Source organism: Schistocerca piceifrons, chromosome 8 (assembly GCF_021461385.2).
Source record: "Schistocerca piceifrons isolate TAMUIC-IGC-003096 chromosome 8, iqSchPice1.1, whole genome shotgun sequence".
NCBI classification, from domain to species: Eukaryota; Metazoa; Arthropoda; class Insecta; order Orthoptera; family Acrididae; genus Schistocerca; species Schistocerca piceifrons.
This window is the reverse complement of record NC_060145.1, coordinates 114,926,910-114,951,319: the sequence shown is the minus strand read 5'-3', so window position 1 is coordinate 114,951,319 and position 24,410 is coordinate 114,926,910. Positions and strand designations below refer to the sequence as shown.

The 24,410-nt window shown below is 43.3% G+C and overlaps 1 protein-coding gene across 1 annotated transcript in view; it reads right to left on the bottom strand.

The window, feature by feature from the left end:
* Positions 1-24,033, bottom strand: part of LOC124712111 (roundabout homolog 2-like) — a 108,754-nt gene extending 84,721 nt beyond the window's left edge. The window contains exons 1-2 of the mRNA XM_047242408.1: positions 24,018-24,033; positions 1,328-1,656 (exon numbers count right to left, since the gene is read on the bottom strand). Coding sequence (XP_047098364.1) covers positions 1,328-1,656; positions 24,018-24,033 — 345 coding nt within the window. The remainder of the gene's footprint in view (positions 1-1,327; positions 1,657-24,017) is intronic.
* Positions 24,034-24,410: the final 377 nt, after the last annotated feature.

Genomic DNA, 24,410 nt, shown 5'->3' with positions numbered 1-24,410 from the left:
TGCCGCTTCCTCTGTAGTAGGATTTAATAAAACTAGTATCCCCAGCAAAAAGTATCGGTTCCGCTTGATGAATGTTAACTGGAACGTCATACCCTTATGTTGTGGAATACTCTATGTAATTCTCTTTTTTTTTCGCCAACTCACTAGAGTTTTCTTTCCTTGCAGCATTGTACCATTCAGCACAAGATAACGCTGAAGTAGAGAAATAAACAAAAGTCTTTCCAATAATCGAAAAATTTTTACCACCTTTTGGCTTTTGCTGATGATCTGGCACTCATTGAAAATAATATTGACCAAGCTAAGGTTCAAGTATCCAGCCTACAATCAATTGCTGCTAAGACTGCCCTAAAAATAGCAAAATAAAAAAAATAGCATTTAGCAAAACTGAATTCATCACAAACATCAAACACGCTCCTCCTCATATTGAAATACAACAAGAGAAAATCAAGCAGTCGAAGAAATTTAAATATCTTGGAGAAATAATTACACCTGACGGTTCAGAAAATGCAGCTGTATGAAGAAGGTGTTCTGAACTAGAAGGTGATTTTCATCTGTGCAAAGACTTATACAAAAGCAAAAGCCTGTCTTTAAACCTAAAACTTTGTCATTATAACACCGTAATCAGACCGTCAGCTTTGTATGCATCAGAATTTCTAAATATGACCAAGAAAGGACCACTACGAAAACTTGAAATAAAAGATCGGAATATTTTGATGATAATCCTTGGCCATATCAAAGAAAACGGAGAATTCCGGCGAAGACACAATTGTGAATTACACGGACATACAAAAGACATTGTTACCAGCATGAGGAAGCGGAGAATAATGTTTTTTGGTCATCTGGAAAGAATGAACCCGCAAAGACTTACCCACAGCATACATTCATCAATTTCAAAAACAAAATCGTATTCAAAATGGGCAGGTCAAGTTAAAAAGGATTTACAGGGAGCTGAAATTTCATTTGATGACATTCGGGATCGAGAAGTTTTCAGAGAAAAAGTCGAAATTACTAAAAACCTTATTTCGTTTGCTACGCCAGTTCCACGTCCTGCCTGCAAATGGTCAAAACGGAGAAAAGAAGCACAGTCAGCCGAAATGAAAATCTACTGGCAAAAGAGGAAAACAGGAAAACACAGTCAGGGAAGAGATAAAATTCTTCGTGGTCCATAGCATAGCAGCCCGAAACGATAGCAAAAAAAAAAAAGTGTGCAATGAGGAGAATGAGGAGTATCTTCTGCCATGAAACATGTCATGTGATTAGCAGAGTAGGTAGTAGATGTAGTTACACAGGACAGCGGCAGTGGGGTACAGCAGAGTGTGGTGACTACCTGTATCTCGGCGCTGCTGGTGGCAGATCCCGCGGCGCTGACGGCGGAGCAGACGTAGCGGCCCGCGTCCTCTGGCTTGGCGGCCCGCAGAGTCAGGGTGCCGTCCGCGGCGACGGCGAGGCGCGGCTGGCCTTCGACCGCATCCTGCGCCTGTACCTGCTCCTGGGAGCTGCCGCTGCCGCTGCTGCCTGGGAAGAGCAGCCGGCGCGAGCCCTCGCGCGCCCAGAAGACGGAGGGCGGCGGCCGGCCGTGGGCGGCGCAGGGCAGCGACGTCTCCCCGCCCTCCGCCACCGTCGCGTCCGATGGCCGGCGCCAGAACGTGGGCGGCGCTGCAACACCCGCCACCACACACTCACCTGGCGTAGCTGACTGTAGCGCCCGATGCACTACCCCTCACAGAGAAACAATCAGAACCGCCCCATCGTTTTTAAAATGTAAGCATCTCGGGTTAGTTTAAAACACGTGACTTGGTTGGATGAGTAGGATGAGTGATGCACACGGAGGCTAGCTACCACCTGAACTTTCACTGCAGCTTAATCCTGCCAGGCGACCGCATATCTCAACCTTGCACGTGTTAACAATCGATTGCTGACGCTAATAAAACTTCTTTGCTCGACGTTTCCAACCGAGGGGTTGGTCTGCGTATCGCGTGAGGGAGCGGAGTTGCCCGCCGAGCCCACTTAATATTTTCGCCATTGTGGGCTTGTGTGCACATGCCGTTGGCCACGTTGGGTATCCGCTAGGTTCAAAATGGCTCCGAGCACTATGGGACTTCTGAGGTCAGCAGTCCCCTAGAATTTAGAGCTACTTAACCCTTTGTTGCCTGACGGTACTTAAAAGTACCAGTAAGTTTTGACTCTCATTATTTTCTCGTGGTGCAGTTTCGTGATCTGAGAGCCTGTCGGTACGTAACAGTAACTCTGCTCTACTGTTTCATAGATGTTATTGTGCAATACATAGACCTCTCTGGCGGTCAGAGCTTGAAATTGTTTTTCGCGCGCTGCTGTGAAAACAGAAGATTGTATGTGCTTGTTTCCATGGCGTTGCCTGAATATATTCGCAATTTATTGAAACTTCCGTTGAGTTTTCCATTGTACGTACTTACCTTCTTTGTTTTTTTATAACAGTTTGAAGCATTACATTACAAGTGAATGAGATAAAGTGGAAAATATAAGGCGGACTTATTAGTACCGTCAGGTTGTGCGAACACTTTATTGTAGCAACAACGCGTTACCTCTCACTAGTTGTTCTGTCCACTTTTTCTCACACAGAAATCCGTAAATACATTTCCCTGTGGAACAATTAGAACAAACAGGAAAGGTTTGCCAGGGAATTTACCTAAAGAAAATGTCTAAATCAAATCACAGAGAGTCATCTTTAGACCTAACAATATTTCAATGGAAGGAAAATAAAGTACTGTATTTTGCGTCAAACTTCCATGGCATTGAACAGAGCGTAGTGACAAGAAAACAGAAAGATGGAACTAGTATGACTATACAATGTCCAGTTATTGTATGTGATTACAATAAAAACATGGGTGGTGTGGATCATGCACACAGATTACGTTCAACTTATGGTCTTGACAAGCGATCAAGGAAATGGTGGCACCGTCTCTTCTGGGGAGCAATAGAAATCGCTTTTGTCAATGCTTACGTCATTTTCAGTGATCTGCATGGGGCACTGCCACTGCTGGAATTCAGGCGTGCTGTGGCACTAGGGCTAATGAATGAACAGCAAGTGCCAAATCTCAAAAAGAGAAACTCTGGTAAACATGAAATAACTCTCCCAAAGAGAAGGAAGGATAACTTTTCTGTTCCGAAGGATGTACGTCTTGGCAACCGAGGAAGCCATTTTGTAGTGTTCAGTTGTAAAAGAGGACGATGTGAAATGTGTGCGAAAAATAAAATTCAGTCGAGATCACATTCACAATGTAGTACATGTAAAGTATATTTGTGCTGCAGTGAGAAAAAGAACTGTTTCCTACAATTTCATGAGGTATCACTAAATATGTGATATGTATATACTGTCAAAAATGTATAGCTAAGTTACTGTGTATTGTGAAGTTGCTCTAGAATAAATCTATGCGAAATTTAAAAAAAAAAAAAATCAGAAATATCATATTTCTGTTAATTAATTTTCTAATGTAAAAATATTTAATATTTATGTGGAATAAAGTACAAGTTGTAAAAATTGGAGCATTTTTCTGCGCATGTTGTGATTCTGTCCATGGAGTCCGACGGTACTTCTGAGTACCAGGAGAGAAAAAAGTTGCAAAAAAGAAAAGAAAATTTTACAAAAACTCCTACCGTCATTTGAGGCCACAATAGCATAAATTCTGCATAGAAAATGTTAAAAAGTAATTTTTTTCTTATGTCAGAAAACAAAGGGTTAAACCTAACTAACCTAAGGACATCACACACATCCATGCACGAGGCAGGATTCGAACCTCCGACCGTAGCGGTCGCGCGGTTCCAGACTGAAGCGCCTAGAACCGCTCGGCCACAGCAGCCGCCTATCGGCGTGGTGTAGGGCACCTTGCTACAGTTCGCGCTCCTCCCGTCGAAGATTCGAGTCCTCTCTCGGGCATGGGTGTGTGTTGTCCTTAGCGTTTACAGTTTAAGTTACATTAAGTAGTGTGTAAGCCTAGGGAGCGATGATCTCAGTAGTTTGGTCCCTTAGAATTCACACACTTTCGAACATTCGAACACATGCTGTGACGCCGTTATCCATGTGCTGTGGACGTGCTCGACTTGTGTTTTCCTGCAGTGCTGTGTGCTGTGTCGTTGGCACAAGACATAGCCTGAGCTAAAGCACCACCGGCGCAAAGATGCGAGCTGGTACCAGTGCCATAGAGACTCGCCACTTGCGCGAGTTCCAGCAGTGCTTCGGGCAGCGCTGAGGATGAAGATATCGACTTCATCTCGGCCAGTTGCTAAGTACAATCCGACAATGACTGGACGACAACGGCAAAGCCTCCTCGGAAGGGAGATGAGCAGCTCACGCCCACTTGGTTATAGATCATCGTCAAGCACTTAGACAGAGAATGTCGTTTAGCGAACTCTTACAAGTGTACATACAGTTATTGCAATTGCATTTGTTATGCACTGTGAAGGTTGCCTACGATTATTTGCACTTAACTGTAGAGGGCCTTCTTTGCGTTGTATTACAAGCAGTGTGGCTGAATTCATTATTCGACTAGTCACAAAGATAAGTAAACCATTTAAGGGGCTCCGGAAAGGCTCAAAATCATGAAAAGTTCAATTTTTACTTTTTTGCGTTTTCTGAATCTGCAGACTATTACCTTTTAATAGATATATAATTTATTCAATTCTGAAGACTACAACTATTTTTAAATTTTTTTTGAAATGTGTTCTACATGGGCGTGCCCCACTGTGGCGCTGTTAAACTGCTGTCAAATGGTGTTATTATTAACGTCCGTGTTCATCAGGTACATTTTAGTGATGTGAGATAAAGTATGTGTTGTGGCTAACCTGTGATGGTTCAATATATATCGCTGGTGTGATTGTCGATTGTTTCATGTTTATTTACTCTGTCGTTATCTCGAAAATACTCGTAATTAATTCTATTTCTTGAGTCTCTGTTTTGTTGAAGTATAATAATGAGTAAAAGTAAAGTTATTAGAAATCCTCTGAAGGCTTTTAAGAAAAGGAGAAATGTTGGAAAGCCAAAGGTATGTGTTATTACTGTAAACAATAAAGACGATAACCAAGTGAGTGAACCTAACCTCTCAAGTACACCTGCCCATAGCAGTCAAAGTGGGAAAGAAAACACTTCACAGAAGAAGCTTGGTTCAATGAGGGAAAACTATGAATGTTTTATGGGCGAATCGGATGTGAATGAAATATTTGATATGTCGGTTCTCAAAGGAATTTTTTCAAACTGTGTAAGATGTATTCATTGTAGTGAAGTTGGTCTGGAACTCTCCATAATAAAGCACGTAGGACTTGCTAGTGAAATACAACTGAAATGTGATAAGTGTTCATACATGACCACCTTTTGGAACAGTGTTGGAGTAACTGCAACTGAAGAAAATGGTAGCAAAATCTACAAACACAACGAGCGATGCTTGCTTTAGACAAGGAACGCCTTCGGGTTGCAGACAGGGCTGTAAAGAGTCTAGAAATACAAGCAAGAGTAAACAGGAGGAGGAACAAGAGGAAGCTGGAGGAGGAGTTTGCAGAGGATGAAGATAATCCATCCTATGGACCTGGAATGCACTAAAAAGTTAATCCAATCTTTGTCGCTCGATTCCCAAAACTTTTATTTTCTCATACTAAGGATCTTCCAAACATATTTGTTTCAAACTTTCAGTAAATGTTACACAGTACCTTCTGCATAATTTAACACAGCCTTTTTCCAAAAAACTGTATATTTTTGAATATATAAATAAAAAATTGCAAAAAAAATGTTGTGAATTTTCATTACAATTGAAAAAAAAAATCATCTTTAATAACTGAACTAAAATTTTGCAAAATCCCTGTGTTAAGTTGTAGCCCATATTACAATAAATAATCTGTAAAATGTTCAACTTCCTACCTCAAATACTTTCTGAGGAAAGATGTACTTTATAAGCGTTGTTTTAACATTGCAAGTATAGGGCGTTCCGGAGCCCCTTAACTCATTTGTGTCGGAGGTACTAATTTGTTGGAGTGTTGTAGAACCTTCGCTCTCCTATCCTGTTACCTGACCCTGGGGCACAGCTGCATAATAGTGGCAGGTAGGAATTGTCTTAGTGGTGTACTGCACCAGAAGCCGTTTCACGAACTCACAAGCTCGGTTTACCGCAACAACAGTGGTAACTCGGCCCCTGCCGGACGCTGTGGCCGAGCGGTTCTAGACGCTTCTGTTTGGAACCGCGCTGCTGCAACGGTCGCAGGTTCATATCATGCATCGGGCATAAATGTGTGTGATCGCCTTAGGTTAGTTAGGTTTAAGTAGTTCTAAGTTCTAGGGGACTGATGACCCCAGATGTTAAGTCCCATAGTGCTCAGAGCCATTTGAACCAATTTTCAACTCGGCCCCCGCGCGGGGTAGCAGAGCGCGGCTCTCCCCGCCAGAGGTTCGAGTACTCCCTCGGGCATGAGTGTGCGTGTGTTTCCTTACCGTAAGTTACTTTGAGTTAGGTTAAGTAGTGTGTAAGCCTAGGGACCGATGACCTCAGCAGTTTGGTCCCATTGCAACTTACCACAAATTTCCAACTCGGCCTCCGCAGCAGTAGCGACGAGAGCGACGACGCCTTTCCAAAACTAGCGAAGAGGGTTTACGAAACAATGGACGTTTGAATGCGTGCTCAGCCGCCAATCTCCCACTGCTGCGGACGAGTTTCTTCCGTATCTTGGTGAACAAAAAAGTCTCGAGTTCTTATCGCACAAGATATGTGCCTCGTTGCGTACTATCATTTGGAAAAAAAAAACGACAGTAGTTATGACCACATAATTCATGATGGGCAAGGACGTGACCGGACGCGAAGCACGCAACCGTCCATCTGATAAATATCTCAACAACTGGAGAACGGAATGAGATTACCTTCTGCTCTCAGTTTTAAGGAAAATTTCCGTATCTTTCCTACATTTCATTTACTGCACTGTATGACCTCTTACACGCACTGTCTCTCAGCACACGCACCAGCATGTGGGGAGCAGTACAGCCGTAACAAAAGTCGTCTCAGCAGGGAATGCAAGGGGCTCGGCTGCAGCAGTGAAAGCGTTAACAAACCGCGCACTCTTTCCTGTTCTGAATCTTTGTATGGCGTGTGGTTTAGTAACTGCGATTGCTAACAGAGAAAGGATGTCCAACTTATCATGTTATCGGTGGCTGTGGAAAGGATGGGCATACTACAGTTCTAGAATCAATTCTTCTCTCGGCTTGTATGGTGGCGAAATTGCGATGTCGAAATACGTACGTTTCTCATTTCGGCTGCCTTCGTTTTGATGCTGTGCTGACTGTATTTACTTGCAGCCAAGAACGGACGTACAGAGGAAAGGCTATGCGTATGACAGTTGAAAAATCATTGATTCCCTATGCCTCCATGGTTGCGGAATTGAGTCTTCAGAATCGGCACGCTTCTTACTTCTGCTGTCTGGTATGTGAATACTGAACTATAGGAGTTATCTCAGAGTCAAACACAGGTGTACTAACAAAATGGGGAGCAGCTCTGCCACGTGTTGCTGAACCACCTGAAATACTATTGGCATTCGCGAAATCCTTTGTTCGTTGTGCGAAATTCAATTTGGGTTCTCGCATATAACGCCGCCTACCTTTCTTTTAGATTGTTATTGTCCATCACAATTCCGGGTTAATAGTTCAAGCCCGACTAATTTAGAGCCTACGTGTAGACGGTAAACGGAATATTATATTTTGAATTTGATTGTTTAGTGGACGTTCTATTTACAAACCAAATGTTAAAAGCGCGAACCGTCTTGCTTTGTCTGTTTTCCTTTGAACTGTTACAGCAATTTCTTTGATTCACCATTACAGTGGCGAGGGTACACACATGAATTGCTAGTTAAGGTTATGAGGGTCTCGTATAATTATATGGTGTGCGATTTCTGGTTGTCTTGTTTTAATGTCATTCTATTTTAGGCCTGAAGGGACCGAGAGATCTCTGAGCTAAATCAAGACAGTAGCCTTATGTTAATGTACCATTTGTTTCCACCTCTTTTCTGCGTTATTCTTAGGAAACTAATATACTTGGTAAGATTTATTTTCGTATTGCTTATCTTACCTGAAACTTATGTTTACAAACTTTAAAGTTTTTGGTTGATACTATGTTATTTTCAGTGCCGTAATCATGAATGACTTTATAGTGGCTGTTGTAACACTTCTTGTCATGTTTCTTGTCAGTGTTAAAATACCGTTGAGGCAAGTAAATAATATGAAATGTTTTTTATTATTATTTTGCTCAGCACCTTACGACTCCCACATCCAGGCTCCCTACGATTTCAGTCTCTCCTCGGTACAGAGATAGGATTCTGTCGAGTATAGCGTGAATATCACGTACCGTACCTACTGCTTGGGCTGCAATACTTTCCCTGTAGAGTGGGGTAAACTTTCAGGCGGTGGGACATTTAACGGCCAAAACAACAACACTGAAATTATCGCAATTAACGTATTTTTATTCCGTGTTTCCTTGTTAGGTAGACTGAATTTGCTTCATAGAGATCTGCTATCACATATATTTGCGTGGTATCTGTTTTGCGGACACATCCGAAAGACCAGACGCCATTTTTCTTCTGCCGACACTATGAATCAAGACACGACGGAATTGAAGACATTAGCTGAGGTACCGGACGTTTTGGCCGAGCGGTTCTAGGCGCTTCAGTCCGGAACCGTGCTGCTGCTACGATCGCAGGTTCGAATCCTGCCTTGGGCATGGATGTGTATGATGTCCTTAGGTTAGTTAGGTTTAAGTAATTCTAAGTCTAGGGGACTGATGAACTCAGATGTTAAGTCCCATAGTGCTTAGAGCCATTTGAACCTATAGCTGCGGTGGGCATGGTTTTAAACCAATCGAAAATTTGTGCCAGAGCGGGATTCGAATCCAGGTCTCCTGCTTGCTAGGAGGATGCCCTGACCATCACGCCATCCGGACACAGGACCGCCAGTCACGGGAGACGTGCTAGGGTAGTATGTGCTGCTGTGGTGACCGATGAGTCCGGATATTGTGGAGGTCAGCGTATCTGCAGCACGCTGGAGACCCGAGTTCGAATCGGTACAAATTTTCAACTTGTCACATCGATTTAAATAAATGTCCTTCGGCTGTTAACGTCTTCAATTCCTTTGTGTCTTGCTATTATGACGAGAAGGGATGCCGCAGTTCCGTTGAGAATAAAGTTGATGCCTGTATTTTCGTTATTAATGAAGTACGACAACGCGCTGCCGTGAGTTCAATGAAACTCTAACCATTGTCTGACTACAGTATAAATAGATAACAAATGTGTTGCAGAACAATGAATTCTCTTCTTCTGCTGGCCGAGGTGGCCGAGCGGTTCTAGGCGCTACGTCTGGAACCGCGCGACCGCTATGGTCGCAGGTTCGAATCCTGCCTCGGGCATGGATGTGTGTGATGGCCTTAGGTTAGTAAGCTTTAAGTAGTTCTAAGTTCTAAGGGACTTATGACCTCAGAAGTTGAGTCCCATAGTGCTCAGAGCCATTTGAACCATTTTCTCTTCTTCTAGGACGAGAAGTGCTCAGCGACTGCTCGTTATTGTGCTCCAGCTGTACCACCCGTGTCGCTAGACGATCGACCTAATGAGACGACGGACGCACAGAAGAGTCTCTTAAATTATCAGAGCCATTTCGTGTAAGAGCTACAGTTGTATGAAGAAACAAGAGGATCCCCGTAAAATGCTCCTCGGACAAATAAATTTCTGATAAAACAGACAGAGAGAGAAAGAGAGAGACAGACAGACAGAAAGACAACGAGAGAGGGCACCTGAAGGTCACCGGTCTGTCGATAGCGCTGCTGCTCTTGAGCTACGAAGAGCCTTGGCTGGAGTCGATAGTCAGTCCGTGGAGACCTGCCGAGGGAGCAACCAAGACATGTGTGAGCAGTGCGAATAGATCTGCAAGTTCGCGTGCGCAGCAGTGGGGTAGTGCGGAGGGGTGCCGGTCAATGGAACATGTTATCAATGAGCGGACATGGGTTCCTCTTCCGAGTGGGTGGACGCTGACCGGTCTCTTGGGGAAGCCATGCTGACGTTACACAAGTGGATACTATCCACGGTGTGTGCTGTTGGGCTACGGAGCACAAGAAGACCGTCTTGCCAGTGGTGTCTGACCAAAACATCGGTTGTGGTTCACCTTCAAGCTGCCCTACCAACTGGAGAGTAAATTGTTTTCATGTTTACAGTTGTCCATACGGCCCGACCACTGCAGGCCGTAAGTGTCTTTGGCTGAAGTGCGTTTCATTTGTCGAAGACTTACGTGAATTAGACCTTGGCGGGGGGGGGGGGGGGTGTATTCTCACGTTGTTGTTAAGTTATATTTAGATGAGTGATCTTTACACAGACTGAAGCGTCTAAGAAACTGGTATAGGCACATGTATTCAAATACATGGATATGTAAACAGCCAGAATGCGGCGCTGTGGTCTACAACGTCTATACAAGGCAACAAATGTCTGGCACATTTGATAGATTGGTGACTGCTGCTACAACGAAAGGCTATCAAGATTTAAGTGAGTTTGAACATGACGACTGCACGACACAGAGCTTTACGCCTCGCCCGGGTCCGTCAACACTGACACAGGACTATTGTTGCCTGGTCGGACGAGTTTCTTTTCAAATTGTATCGAGTGGATGGACGTGTACGGGTATGGAAACAACCTCATGAACTCATGGACCGTGCATGTCAGAAGGAGACTGTTCAAGCCAGTGGAGGTTCTGTAATGTTGTAGAGCGTGTGCAATTGGGGTGATATGAGAAACCTTTGCGTCTAGATACGATTCTGACATTTGACGCTGGCCTCTGTGACCGAGCGGTTCTAGGCGCCTCAGTCTGGAACCGAGTGACAGCTACGGTCGCAGGTTCGACTCCTGCCTCTGGCATGGGTGTGTGTGATGTCCTTAGGTTAGTTGGGTTTAAGTAGTTCTAAGCTCTAGGGGACTGATGACCTCAGATGTTAAGTCCCATAGTGCTCAGAGCCATTTGAACCATTTTAACACTTGACAGGTACGTAAGCATCCTGTCTGCTGCATCCATTCATGTCCGTTGTGCATTCCGACGGACTTGAGAAATTCCAGTAGGACAATGTGACACCCCACACGTCCATATATGCTACAGAGTGGTTCCAGGAACATTCTTCTGAGTTTAAACACTTCTGCTGGCCACCAAACTCCCCAGACATGAACATTATTGAGCATATCTGGGATGCCTTACAACGTGCTCTTCAGAAGAGATCTCCCAGGTTTCATAGTGTCCATTCTCTCCAGCACTACTTCGAACATTAGTAGAGTCCTTGCCATGTCGTGTTGCTGCCCTTCTACATGCTCGAGAGGGTCCTAGACGATATGAGGCAGGTGTTCCAGTTCCTTTGCCTCTTCAGTGTATCTAACTGGATGGCGCAGTGGTTGTCTTTGCTGTAACTGTCTATCTTTCCTGTATTCCAGGATAGTATAAACTTGTTCTGGCTTACTTAAGTTGTCTTTTTGGTGCTGCCTTTGGCTGAGTGGCAGAGTTCTTGTGTCAGTTCTCATTTGTAATTCATCTGTGAATTGCATCCTGAACTTATGCCCAGCTACCCTATTCCATTATTGTTCCATCCTGCTTGTAACGTTAATTAGTTGTAGGCTTTATTTTGTACTTTGTGCTCTCCAATTATTCTTAAGTTACATTTATTTTAAGGACCAGGGATTTTGACGAACCACTTTGGTAAGATATGAAGCTCATGTGCCTTTGTTGAATTTCAATGCAAGTAATATTTCCTTATATTTTTACTAAGTTCATGCGCCTCGATTTCCTGGACTGTGTTATTAATAACCGTTTTTAAACTTGATAAGTACGCTCCAGATCCCCCAGCCGCGTACCACTAAAAACATTTCCTCCGCCACTTTGTATGTGTACTTTAGGTAAAATATTCGCATGTAGGACGTACCGCATCCTGGGCGTCCTTTCTATAATCTCACAGTATCAATCATTTTTGAAACGCCCCTGTTTCATTTAGTTCGAGTTTGTGAACGCCCTACGTGCTGACGCTTCCGTGAATTAATAAATCGCACAACGGTTTCTCAGGGATCTTAGTTCGCTTAGCTTACTCGGGTAAAACCGATACGCCGAGGAAAGCGCAGGTGACAGTGGTCTGCCTACCCGTCGGTGTACTGGTTCCTACGCAACAACAGGAACATCGCTTGCGTCGTTACGTCACATACCCTAAATTTGGAATAAGTGATATGATCCAGATGTTCGCCGCTAATCTAGTTTTCGGATATTAGTAGGTTCTTTGATTGACTTGTGGGAACTATTAAACTAAAGAAAATTTTAATACACATACCAGCCACAAGAAGCCTACACTGCTACATTACGAAATTCCGCCCCAGACGCCTGTCTTGTAATAAAGAAGAACATTCTTGTCAATCCCTCTTGCAAAAGCATTTATATTAGCAGCTTTTGCAAATAACATAAAATTTCAAATTGAGCCACACAGTATGCGTAATACGAGGTTTGGTACTTAAACAGTGGCAACTATTTAGTGACAACCGATTCAAAAGAGTTACATATTTGCACCTGTTACTGTCCTTCAGAGTAGTCACCAGCGTTGTGTAGAACCCGTTGCCAGGGATGTGGAAGGCGTAGTGTAACGTTAGCAGAGCCTGTTTTGTTGATGGTGCGAATGGAGCGGTCTACTGGCCGTCGAATCTCTGGAACAGTTTTGAAACGAATGCCAAGAAGTGGTTGCTTCATCTTTGGAACCAAATCAAAGCCACAAAGACATAAGTCCAGGGAGTATGGTGGATAGTACAGTACTTCCCAGTCCCATCGACCGAACAGAGCAGCCACAGCTTGCGCAGTATGCGCCCACGCATTGTCGTGCAAAATGATGGGAGGGTTGCGCAGAAAGTGTCGCCGCTTCCTCCGCAAAGCTGGCCGCAGGTGATGCTCCGAAAACGAACAGTAATACTGCACATAGACGGTCTGCCGTAGAGGAACGTAATGCGTTAGGATAACACCATCACAGTCGTGCACGAGAATCATCATAACTTTAGACCACTCCATTCGCACCAACAACAGAGCAGGCTCTGCTAACGGTATACTACACTTTACACGGGTTCTACGCAACGCTGGTGACTACTTTGAAGAACAGTAACAGGTGCAAACATGTTACTCTTTTGTGTCGGTTGTGAATAAGTAGTTGCCACTATCAAGTTCCAATCCTCGTATATTCGGTTTTTCGACAAATTCCCGAACTGTTATTCCTAGGCGGAAGGATCAGCATATGGTTCTTACGTATCATCGTTTGCGGAATGTAGTGTGCGATATCCTCCACCCCGTCTAAGACTTTTCAACAATTGGATAATACTTGCGAAATACGTCGTATGTCCCTCGCAGATATTCTGTCTGAGGAAAGGAAGACCAGAGTTCAAATTAAATCCCTCTCCCAAAAGATATTATTGATACACACTTTGCACTGGGGGGTGAGACAGAAAAAGAAAAGAATGTGTTACGTCAATTACTTGTGATTGACATAATTATCCTGTCTTTTGAAGTGATTGTGAAACGAGATTCGGCTATCAAGAGGCCATTTGATCTCTTTTGATGAAGGTTAACTGGGTGGTTGTTACGCATAAAAATACGAATATTTTAATGAGGTAAGGGGTTTGCTTCGCTTTCTAAATCAAATTCCGCCTTAACGACCACTCCAGTAAAATCCCCAACCGGCGTTACTTCTGGCACGTGCAAACCGCAGCGTCTTCTGCATTTGTACAGAGCTCTTCCCATTAGGGGTTTCCTTTCCAAAAACGTTTCTTCTGAAAGCTTCTTTGTGTCTCAGGTGCCCCGGGATTTCCCTCAGAATTCTTTTTTCTCCTTTCCTTAGCAAGTTTCTCACGAGACGAGACTCTTAATGCAATGCAGAGAAGGCACTGAAGATTTACGTCAATTTCACATCTGAGGCCCTCAATTTCCCTCAAGATCATCATTTACACAGAACACTTGCTATGTGTGTGTGTGTGTGTGTGTTTGTGTGTGTGTGTGTGTGTGTGAGAGAGAGAGAGAGATACTCGAATATCATTATAGGCTGGAAGATTCTCCAGTTGCCTTGTCTAACTGGAACGATGTGGCCGAGCAGTAATAGGCGCTTCAGTCCGGAACCGCGCCGCTGCTACGGTCGCAGGTTCGAATCCTGCCTCGGGCATGGATGTTTGTGAGGTCCTTAGTTAGTTAGCTTTAAGTAGTTGTAAGTCTAGGGGACTGATGACCTCAGATGTTAAGTCCCATAGTGCTTGGAGCCATTTTGAATCTAACTGGAACGAGTGATATTTGTAGACGGTTGTGGCGAATGTGTGTAGAACGTGTGTGGTTCCGAATGTCTGACAATGAAGTGCTGAAAAAAAGTAGACATAAAGTATTTTTAGTTGGTACAGTTTCACTTTCGTACAGAAATAGCAATGAATGCAACCGTTCGGCTGTGTTCAATACAGAATCAAGACAGGACAATGTCTTCTTTTCTGAAGAAGCTACGGAGTCTAGCATGCATGTCCGACATAAAATCGATCGCATCTGTTCGACAATACATTAAAAGGTGATCACGTAGACCTTCTCCCCACGTGCAGCGATATCCTCTACCGGAACAAGTGATTTGAGCAGCTAAAATTTTTATCACCCAAGGTAGAAACACCGAAATTACGATCTGTCAAGAACGAGATTAGATGTTTAACAGCAGCGTTTATAAGAATGGCGAAGAAATCCACTTCTAGACGACTTTAAACGTTGAAATTCATGGCCCACACAGCAGCGTTTATAAGAATGGCGAAGAAATCCACTTCTAGACGACTTTAAACGTTGAAATTCATGGCCCACAGTGTCGAGGTTTTCGCTTGGCCCGTAGATAACATTTATACGAATAATGTTTTATTGTTGTTATGTTGGTACAAGTCGTTACATGAGGTAATCCAAGTACCAAGTTCTTGGGCGGAATAGATTTGTCAAACAGGCCTTTTTAAGAAGTCATCTGTGAGTAAGTTACGTATTTGTTTTGAATGGATTACCGTCAACCAAAATTTATTGAATGTGGTGAATGTTCGTACTGTGACTGTTGCTTTATTTTAAATTATGAGTTTGACATATATTTCTTGAGAATGGTCCATTTGGAGCGCATCCCAAAACTGCAAATACACACGAAAACATTGCGGAAGTGTACAATATGGTGCAAGATGATCGGGTATTATAGGTGTGTGAAATTGGTAAAAGCATAATCATATGAGAAACTAACTAAGAGTATGGTACATTTTGCACGAAAAGTGAACTATACTGCCGGCAACTGCGAATTGGCATGAAGTCTATTGCATATCTGAATGTGGAAATAGAGTAAATAGGAGTAATACCACCTATTCTGTATGTAAGGGAAGACTACTCTGCACGTTTCTCATTCATAAATCACCTTTTAATGTTGGTTGTTTCTGAGAAAATGCAGTAAGGCCTCGTGCAAGAATGAAAAACCTTTGAATTCGACAGTTACAGATTTCGGGCCTAGGGCAACTACGAGTTTTCAATAGCGATAATACGGTCGGGAACCGTATCCATGCGTTCATGAGGACCATATTCAACGTCATGCAGGATCTCTGCGCCCCACAGGTCTATCACCTGAGAGGGGAGGTATTTTTTCAGTCAGCTATGCAGGATGGTACGGCAATGTCACGTACCTTGGGTCAGGAAACGGGCTTGTTTACAGCTAGAAAAGTGCTATGACGCAGCAGACAAAGGTGCGCAGACAGTGGAGGGACCATCGGCATCACTGGACACAGGATGGCACTACGTCGCCTTTTCAGACGAGTTCCCTGTCTACGTAAAGCCTCACGATGGACATATCCACATGTCGAGGTTCCGAGGAGAACGAATGTTGTAAGACTGCACTCGTCATCATGCAGGCCCAAAAGGTAAACGCTCTCCCCTGGTACACATAGCCAGTAGCAAGGACGTTAGGTTGGTGGATGCATCCCACCTTCAGAGTCTCCGTGAAGTTAACTTGGAAAAGATAACGCAACAGCGCATGTTTCCCATGATGTGCTGACTTACCTGGATGCAGAAGGTGATCAACTACCGTCCTGGTCAATATGTTCTCCAGACCTCTCACACACAGAAAACACCTGGTTGTGGCTTGCAGAGAGACTGTCCAGCCACTACCATTAACGAGTTCTGACATGGAATGACCTCATCCAAGCTTATTTAGACTCGATGCCCAACTGGTCAGAGCCACTGTTGCACCCTCAGGTGGCAGCTCTGCACAACGAAAGCCCACGTACTTGTATGTCACACATAAAACACACATTTCCTCTTTCCCCTCTCTCTGTCCATCTTCCCTCCTCTCTCTTTGTCTACCTCCTCCTCACTCCATCTCCTCCTCCTTCCTCTGTCTGTTCATCTCCTTCTCTCACTTTCTCTGACACTCTCCATCACCCCTCTTTCCCTGTCCCTTTCTCTTCACCCTTCTCTCCCTCCATCTTCTTCTCTCCCTCTCTTTCTGTCCATCTTCTCCTTTGGCTTTCAGAGACACTGTGCCAGGGTGGGGTAAAGTTCAGCGCATCTGCCTAGAGAATAGGAGACCCAGGTACCCTTAGTATGAATTTTCATTCGTCACTTCAGTCTTCAAATGTACATCAAAGTTGGTTAGTTACATTGGTTGTGCGTTGCAAGGATACCAATGCAATAAGTCGAAACAACGAGGAATGAGACAATTTAGAGGTTATAAAATTCAATTTTTGTATAGATCTGGTAGCAAAAACATTTATAGATGACTTCACAAGGCGAATCGTCAGAAAACATGGAAGCTTGTAGCTGAAGTTCGCAATGTATTATAACGTATGGATAAGAGCTTTACCCAGAAACTACGCCGGCCAGGGTGGCCGAGCAGTTCTAGGCGCTACAGTCTCGAACCGCGCGACCGCTACGGTCGCAGGTTCGAATCCTGCCTCGGGCATGGATGTATGTGATGTCCTTAGGTTAGTTAGGTTTAAGTAGTTCTAAGTTCTAGGGGACTGATGACCTCAGCAGCTAAGTCCCATAGTGCTCAGAGCCATTTAGCCAGAAGACTACAGTCTCACGAGGTCGGTGACAACCGCTACCATGAGTTACAGGGCCAGTTTATGTACAATCCGTTCTACTAGTTGTTTTATACGTTAAAATATGTGTATGTTATGTGACTAACATACTCAATGATGATGGCGTCCTCTTGGGTAAAATATTCCGGAGGTAAAATAATGCCCCATTAAGATCTCCGGGCGGGACTACTTAGGAGGACGTCATTATCAGGAGAAACCAAACTGCCGTTATACGGGTTGGAGCATGGAATTTCAGATCCCTTAATCGCCCAGATAGGTTAGAACATTTAAAAAGGGAAATGGATAGAATAATGTTAGATATAGCTGGAATTATTCAGAAGCATGTAGGTTGCAGTAACTACGGAGATGAAGAGGCTTGCACAGAATAGAATATCATGTAGAGCTGCATCAAACCAGTCTTTGGACTGAAGACCACAACAACAACACGTAATGTGACTACCGAAACTGTATTTTTGTCTATTCATATGGCGGCCTATGTCGGACACAATGTTTTACCCCTTTGAAGACGGTACGCGCTATTGAATATCTGATCACAAGATGTAACGCATCGAAGGCCATTGCCCTGAGAGCAACGATCACACATTATCCTTCTTCTTGTCTACGAGATTTTGTAACGTCGTGTGAACTGAAAATGGTTTGGAGTTGAGTGACGTTTCTATCAGATTCGCTTATTCATTCAGATATATAAAACTTGAAACTCCAAATCAATGTCCTGAGGCTGGAAAGCCAGTGCCGGATTTGCAAACAGACTGAAATTAATTCATGTCAAAAACATGTTACAAAGTTTTATTTTATGCTGCAACCTGGAGATATGTTTTCGAGTCGCCCTATAAAAGCCTAGTGATTTACTTAGACAACTGATGATAATTTTAAGAGAGAAGTCTTTGCTTCATTGTTTTTGATCTGTACATAGAAGATCAGCGTCGTTCAGTGGCGATTTAATGAGAGTTTGGGACGATAGATAGATGTAAAGTTTGCCAATCTCCTCATCCCTACTCTACGTATTCTATAACTTCTTTTAATTTCCCTTTTCACGTTGTAGAAAGCCAAATCTGCACTCTGAAAATGGAAATTAAAATTAACAGACGACGAGGAATTTTGGTACACAGCAGAGACCATGATAACTGGTAAACAGAGAAATAGTGAAACATTGTGGAATGCTCTTAAGGTGGGGTAGGACGTCAAAGGGACCGACTTGGAGCGGGAGCGGCACCACCGAACATTTTAATTTCCATTGTCTATACATTTACAAATAAATTCATAAGACTTTGTCAGCGTGACCAGGAATGATACAGGATTCACACTCATAGCAGTGGAAGTTCAAAACCGTAGCAAAATTTTTTTTTTTACATGTGAAATTTCATCATTTTTTCACTTACTATTGGCTATATTTTTTTCTATAGGTTCACTTTTCTTCATAAGTAACAGAGATTCTTCGATGAATTTTAACCAGCACAGAAACCATATTTGCAGGTGTACGAAAATGCAGAATTTTCCATATCTATTAAAAACTGTGTTAAAAATTGTGATAATTGACTATAAAATTTGAGTTTTTTTCTAAACATGAAGTTGAAAATGTAGCATCTCATTCATTTTTTCGTAAATTAAATAAATTCTAGAGTTTTATTCATTTGGAAGTATGGTTTGTATGCTGTGCAAAATTCATCGAACAACCTCTCTTCTTTTAAAGAAAAGTGTACCTATAGCAACAAACGCAGCCAATAGTAAACGATAAAATGATGAACTTTCTCGTGTAAAACAAAAAAAAAAAACAAAAAAATTGTTACTTCCACTGCTGTGAGTGTGAATCCTGAATCCTTTCTGGTTTTTCTGACAACGATTTATGAATTGTTATGTAAAAGTATACACAAAGGAAATTAAAATGTTCTCTGGTGCCTCTCCTGCTCCATGTCGGTCCCTTTGACGTCCTACCCCCTTAAATCAGTAGCGAAAGATAAGATCAATAAAGTCGTCCATTGTTATTGTTTGAAGTACCGTCGTGCTTAATCTACAGAGCGCCCGTGAAGCGAAGCACTTTAAAATACAAGTATCCATATAAAAGAGCAACTACCAAAATCAACCAAAAAATTGTTTCAAAACAAAATTTAAAGATGCATCATATTTAAATTATGACTTGTAAAACACATTTGCGTACTTAAACCTTGCAGTGTGGTACAGCAGCACTCTGACTTACGTTTTCAAAATCCTGAAATGAGGATGACGGTTAATTACAACTTACGTAAATCTGTTACACGTTATAAGAACAGGTTAATACCCAGCAGGCAGTACGCAAACGTTTCATGTTCACAGACAACCATTTCTTCTTTGAGGAACACGTTCTACAACTTCTCAGCACTAAAAGATCTCGACTCGAGGCTATAAGAGATTATCACGTAAAAAATAAATAAGTAAACAAGCAAAAGTCTGAACTTGCCCTGCGTCAGTCCCACACAAGTTATACTGCGTAGTTCAACAATAATTTAAGAGTCTTTTTCCTTAAAGGATGCTCTTGAACTCCGTAACAGTTCCTTCAAAGGATAAAGCTGTTTAACTTTATTCAATAATTTAAGAAATTATGCGGCTGTTTGATGTTAAGTTACAGTTATCGTTCAAAGTGTCCTGAAATTTGGGCCTTAACTCTTCACTATATGATGCACCGTTGGATTCAAAGACAAAGATGCTGTTTATCGAAATGGCGTTTGATATCTCTTTTTCCAGAAGTCTTATGAGGACATTGTCTGGCAAAATATGAAAATTGTGGGCATGCTTTTACATCTTGATCACATTATGGTATATCTGCTTGAAAATAGCTGGACGCTGTAAGTACGCACGATGAATAAGATGGCGAGGCATTCCAAAATTAGTCTGTGTCTGAGGATAATGGATAAGCTACGCTGTATTCAGTCACGACACCCACAGACACTGTTGGTAGTTTTATAAGAAATTAACGATACTTTCTCTGGCAGACTGTCCAATTTGAGTCTACTTCTTAGACAACTTACAAGGTTCGTTTGGGCAAATAAAATACTGAAAATCAACTCAATTAGTAAAAAAGCAGGTATTTAAAAATACGGTAACTCAGTGAACAACTTAACACGAATTTCAACGTTACAAAATTGTAGTGAAATGTAAGAGGATCAGTGCTTGATGCAAGGATTGGCAGTTGCCGCAGTTACATAAGAAATGTAACACATGGCTGATAAGCAGAGCAAAATAAACATCGTCGATGATATCACGATTTCCGAGCAAACAGTTCAATCAGACACATTTGTTAAATATGTGGGTGTTTGTGTACGGAGTGATTCAAAGTGGAACGACCATTTGAAATTAATTTGGAGGATGGCAGACACAGGACTAAAGTTTTTTGGGAGAATCGTCACGAAATGTAGTCCTAAAGTCCACCCACGAAGGAGGTGACTTAGAGAAGTATTGACCGACCCATACTTGAGTATTGCTTGTCGGTCTGTGCCAGTACGAGGAAGAATTGATAAAGTAAATAGAGAACATTGACAAAGAGTACTGAGTTTCTTCACAGATTCGTTTAGTAAACACGAAATCGTCACAGAGATATTCATCCAGCTCTAGTGCCAGACGCCACAAAAGAGGCGTTGAGCATCACCGAGTGGTTCCTTCAAAAATGGTTCAAATGGCCATGAACACTATGGGACTCAACATCTGAGGTCATTAGTCCCCTTGAACGTAGAACTACTTAAACCTAACCAACCTAAGGACATCTAACACATCCATGACCGAGGCAGGATTCGAACCTGCGAACGTCGCAGTCGCTCGGTTCCGGACTGAAGCTCATAGAACCGCTCGGCCACCGCGGCCGGCGAGTGGTTTTTTGCTAAGTTGTTGAGACTGTACATTCCTAGACAGATGAACCAATAAAGGCTTTCTCAGGAGAAACGGTCATTATTCAGGAAAATGATGGAAAAGCCTATTTGAAACGAAAAAACTTCATTTGGTCATATGTCCTATTCAGAACGGTTTCGGAGGAAAACAGATGAACATTACATTTGTGTTTGGGCCAGTGGCGCTCATGTCTATTTCTTACCCCCCCTCCCTCCCAAACCTCTTTGACGTTTCATTCTAACCCAACCTATCTCGTTGCAAATCTCATTCTGCAAAAAAATTATCCCGTTGAAAGTGCAATTGTCCTTAGCGTGTTGTAGGTAAAGTGGTGCACTTGGGATGGAGGCTGATCAGAGAGGGGCATCGGTTAACTGCGTTTTTACACGTGCTGCCACACATCTTACACTAATGAAGATGTGGAGTATGTTTACAGCTCCCGAGATGGTAGTGCTACTGCTGCAATTGAAGTATACCACGGAGCTATCCGACACGTTCCATTCCGCATCGTAGACTTTGTAGCAGAGCTTTCAGCACTTTGCGAGAATCAAGTACTCCTGCAAGTTCCCATTTATTTCTGAACGTATAGTTTCAAATACCCGTGCAGTAACAGCAACACATTGTTGAAATAGGCAGCGTAGTCTTATTTCCAGTACATGGCAACTTTCTGCACGTATCAATGTCCCACGAACATCTGTATGGTAAACAGTACATGCGAAAAATTTCTGCCCATTGCACTTACAGCGTGTCCACAATCTTCACATTGGCGAAACTGCCACACGAATTTTGTCACTGTATAAACGACAATCATCATTTACTTTCTTTAATACACTGAAGAGTCAGAGAAACTGGTAGTCCTACCTAATATCGCGTAGTGACCCCGCGAGCGCGAAAAAGTGCAGCAACACGACGTGGCACGGACTCCACTAATGTCTGAAATAGTGCTGGAGGGAACTGACATCATGGATCCTGGACGGCTGTCCATAAAAACGTAAGACTACGAAGGGTTTGTGATGTCTTCTGAACAGCACCTTGCAAGGCATCGCAGATATGCCTGATAATGTTCATGTCTGGGGAGTTTGGTGGACAGCAGAAGTTTTTAAGCTCAGAAGATGGTTCCTGAAGCCTCTCTGTAGCAATTCTGGACGTGTGGAGTGTCGTATTGTCCTGCTACAATTGCCCAAGTCCGTCGGAATGCACAATGGACATGAATGGATGCCGGAATCGGACAGCATGCTTACGTACGTGTCACCTGTCAGAGTCGTATCTAGAGGCATCAGGGATCCCATATCACTCCAAATGCATACACCCCATACCATTACAGAGCATCCACGAGCTTGAACAGTCCCTGATGACAAGGCGGTACATGAATTGATGAGGTTGTCCCATACCCGTACACGTCCATCCACTCGATACAACTTGAAACCAGACTCGTCCTGCCAAGCAATATGTTTCCAGTCAACAGTCCAATAACGGTGTAGACGGGCACAGGCGAGGCGAAAAGTTTTTTGTCGTGCAGTCATAAAGTGGACCTTCAACTCTGAAAGGCCATATCGATGATGTTTCGTTGAATGGTTCGCACGCTGGCAGTTGTTGATGGCCCAGCACTTAAATCTGCAGCAATTTGCGGAAGGATTGCACTTCTTTTAAGTTGAATGATTCTCTTCAGTTGTCATTCAGCCCGTTCTTGCAGGATCTTTTCCGGTCGCAGCGATGTCGGAGATTTGATTCTTTACCGGATTCCTGATATTCACGGTACAATCGTGAAACCGCCGTATGGGAAAAGCCCCAATTCATCGCTGCCTCGGAGATACTGTGTCCTTTCGCTCGTGCACCGACGATACCACGATGTTCAAACTCACTTAAATCTTGATAACATGCCATTGCAGCAGCAGTAACCGATCTAACAACTTCGCCAGACACTTGTCGTTTTATATAGGCGTTGCCGACCGCAGCGCCGTATTCTGCCTGTTTACATATCTCTGTATCTGAATACGCATGCCTGTTCCAGTTTCTTTGGCGCTTCAGTATAGAGAAGACACGTAATGTACATCGTGGTTTATATTCTGTATTATTCAGTACACTGTTAGGTTTAAACTTGTAGACATGTACAGCCAACCCTTGATGAGTGCACAACACAAAGCTTTACGCCTCGCCCGGGCGCGTCAACACCGACATAGGAGTGTTCATAACTGAAAACATGTTGCCTAGTCAGACGAGTCTCGTTTCAAATTGTATCGAACAGATGAACATGTATGGCTGGGAGACAACCTCAAGAATCCATGGTACCTGAATGTCAGCAGGGGACTGTTCAAGCTGGTGGAGACTCCGTAATGGTGTGAGGCATGTGCACTTGGAGTGATATGGGATATGGGACTCCTAATACGACTCTGACCTGCGTCCACTCATGTCCATTGTGCATCCCGACGGACTTGGGCAATTTCAGCAGGACAATGCGACACTCCACACGTCCAGAATTGCTAAAGACTGGCTTCAGGAGCACTCTTCTGGATTGAAACACTTCTGAAGGCGACCAAACTTCCCAAATGAATAAAATGGCTCTGAGCACTATGGGACTTAACTTCTGAGGTCATCAGTCCCCTAGAACTTAGAACTACTTAAACTTAGCTAACCTAAGGACATCACATACACCCATGCCCGAGGCAGGATTCGAACCTGCGATCGTAGCTGTCCCACGGTTTTAGACTATAGCGCCTAGAGCCTCTCGGCCACCCCGGCTGGCACCTAACTTCCCAGACATGAACATTTTTGAGCATATCTGGGCTGTGGTGCATCACGCTGTTCGGGAGAGATCTCCAACCCCTCGTGCTCTTACGGATTTATGGTGTCAATTCCCTCCAGCACAACTTCAGACATTAGACGAGTTCATGTCACGTCGTGCTGCGGCACTTCTGCGTGCTTGCAGGGGCCCTACACGATATTAGACAGGTGTACCAGTTTCTTTGGCACCTCTGTACTGTACTACCACCTAGTGAACAGTATAGGGTACTACTTCCAATCGGAAGTTCCCACCGTTTTTGCTGTACCTTCGCGCAGAGGCATTGTATAGCTGAGTGTTGCTCTGTAGAGGAGCCTTTCAGTGCTGTTTGAGTGACATTTTGTGATTTTTTCCTCAAAGCTATAGTATAAGGTAAATGCTTTTGATTTACGCAAATTTACGAAGGAAAACGTAAAATTGGAACGAGGAGAATTCCAGTGTGAAACAAAAGGAGCCATTTCTGCAGTAAAATGGATGGATAACCGCCCAGTCACTTTCCTGTCCTCAATTCATGACACATGAGAAACAGCCACCGTGAAAAGGGAGAACAAGGATGGTACTAGTACAGAGATTTCTTGTCCTGAAGTTGTGGCAGAATACAACAAAATAATGGGTTGTGTCGATAAGTTGATGAATTATGAGAAAGGTATGCTATTGGCAG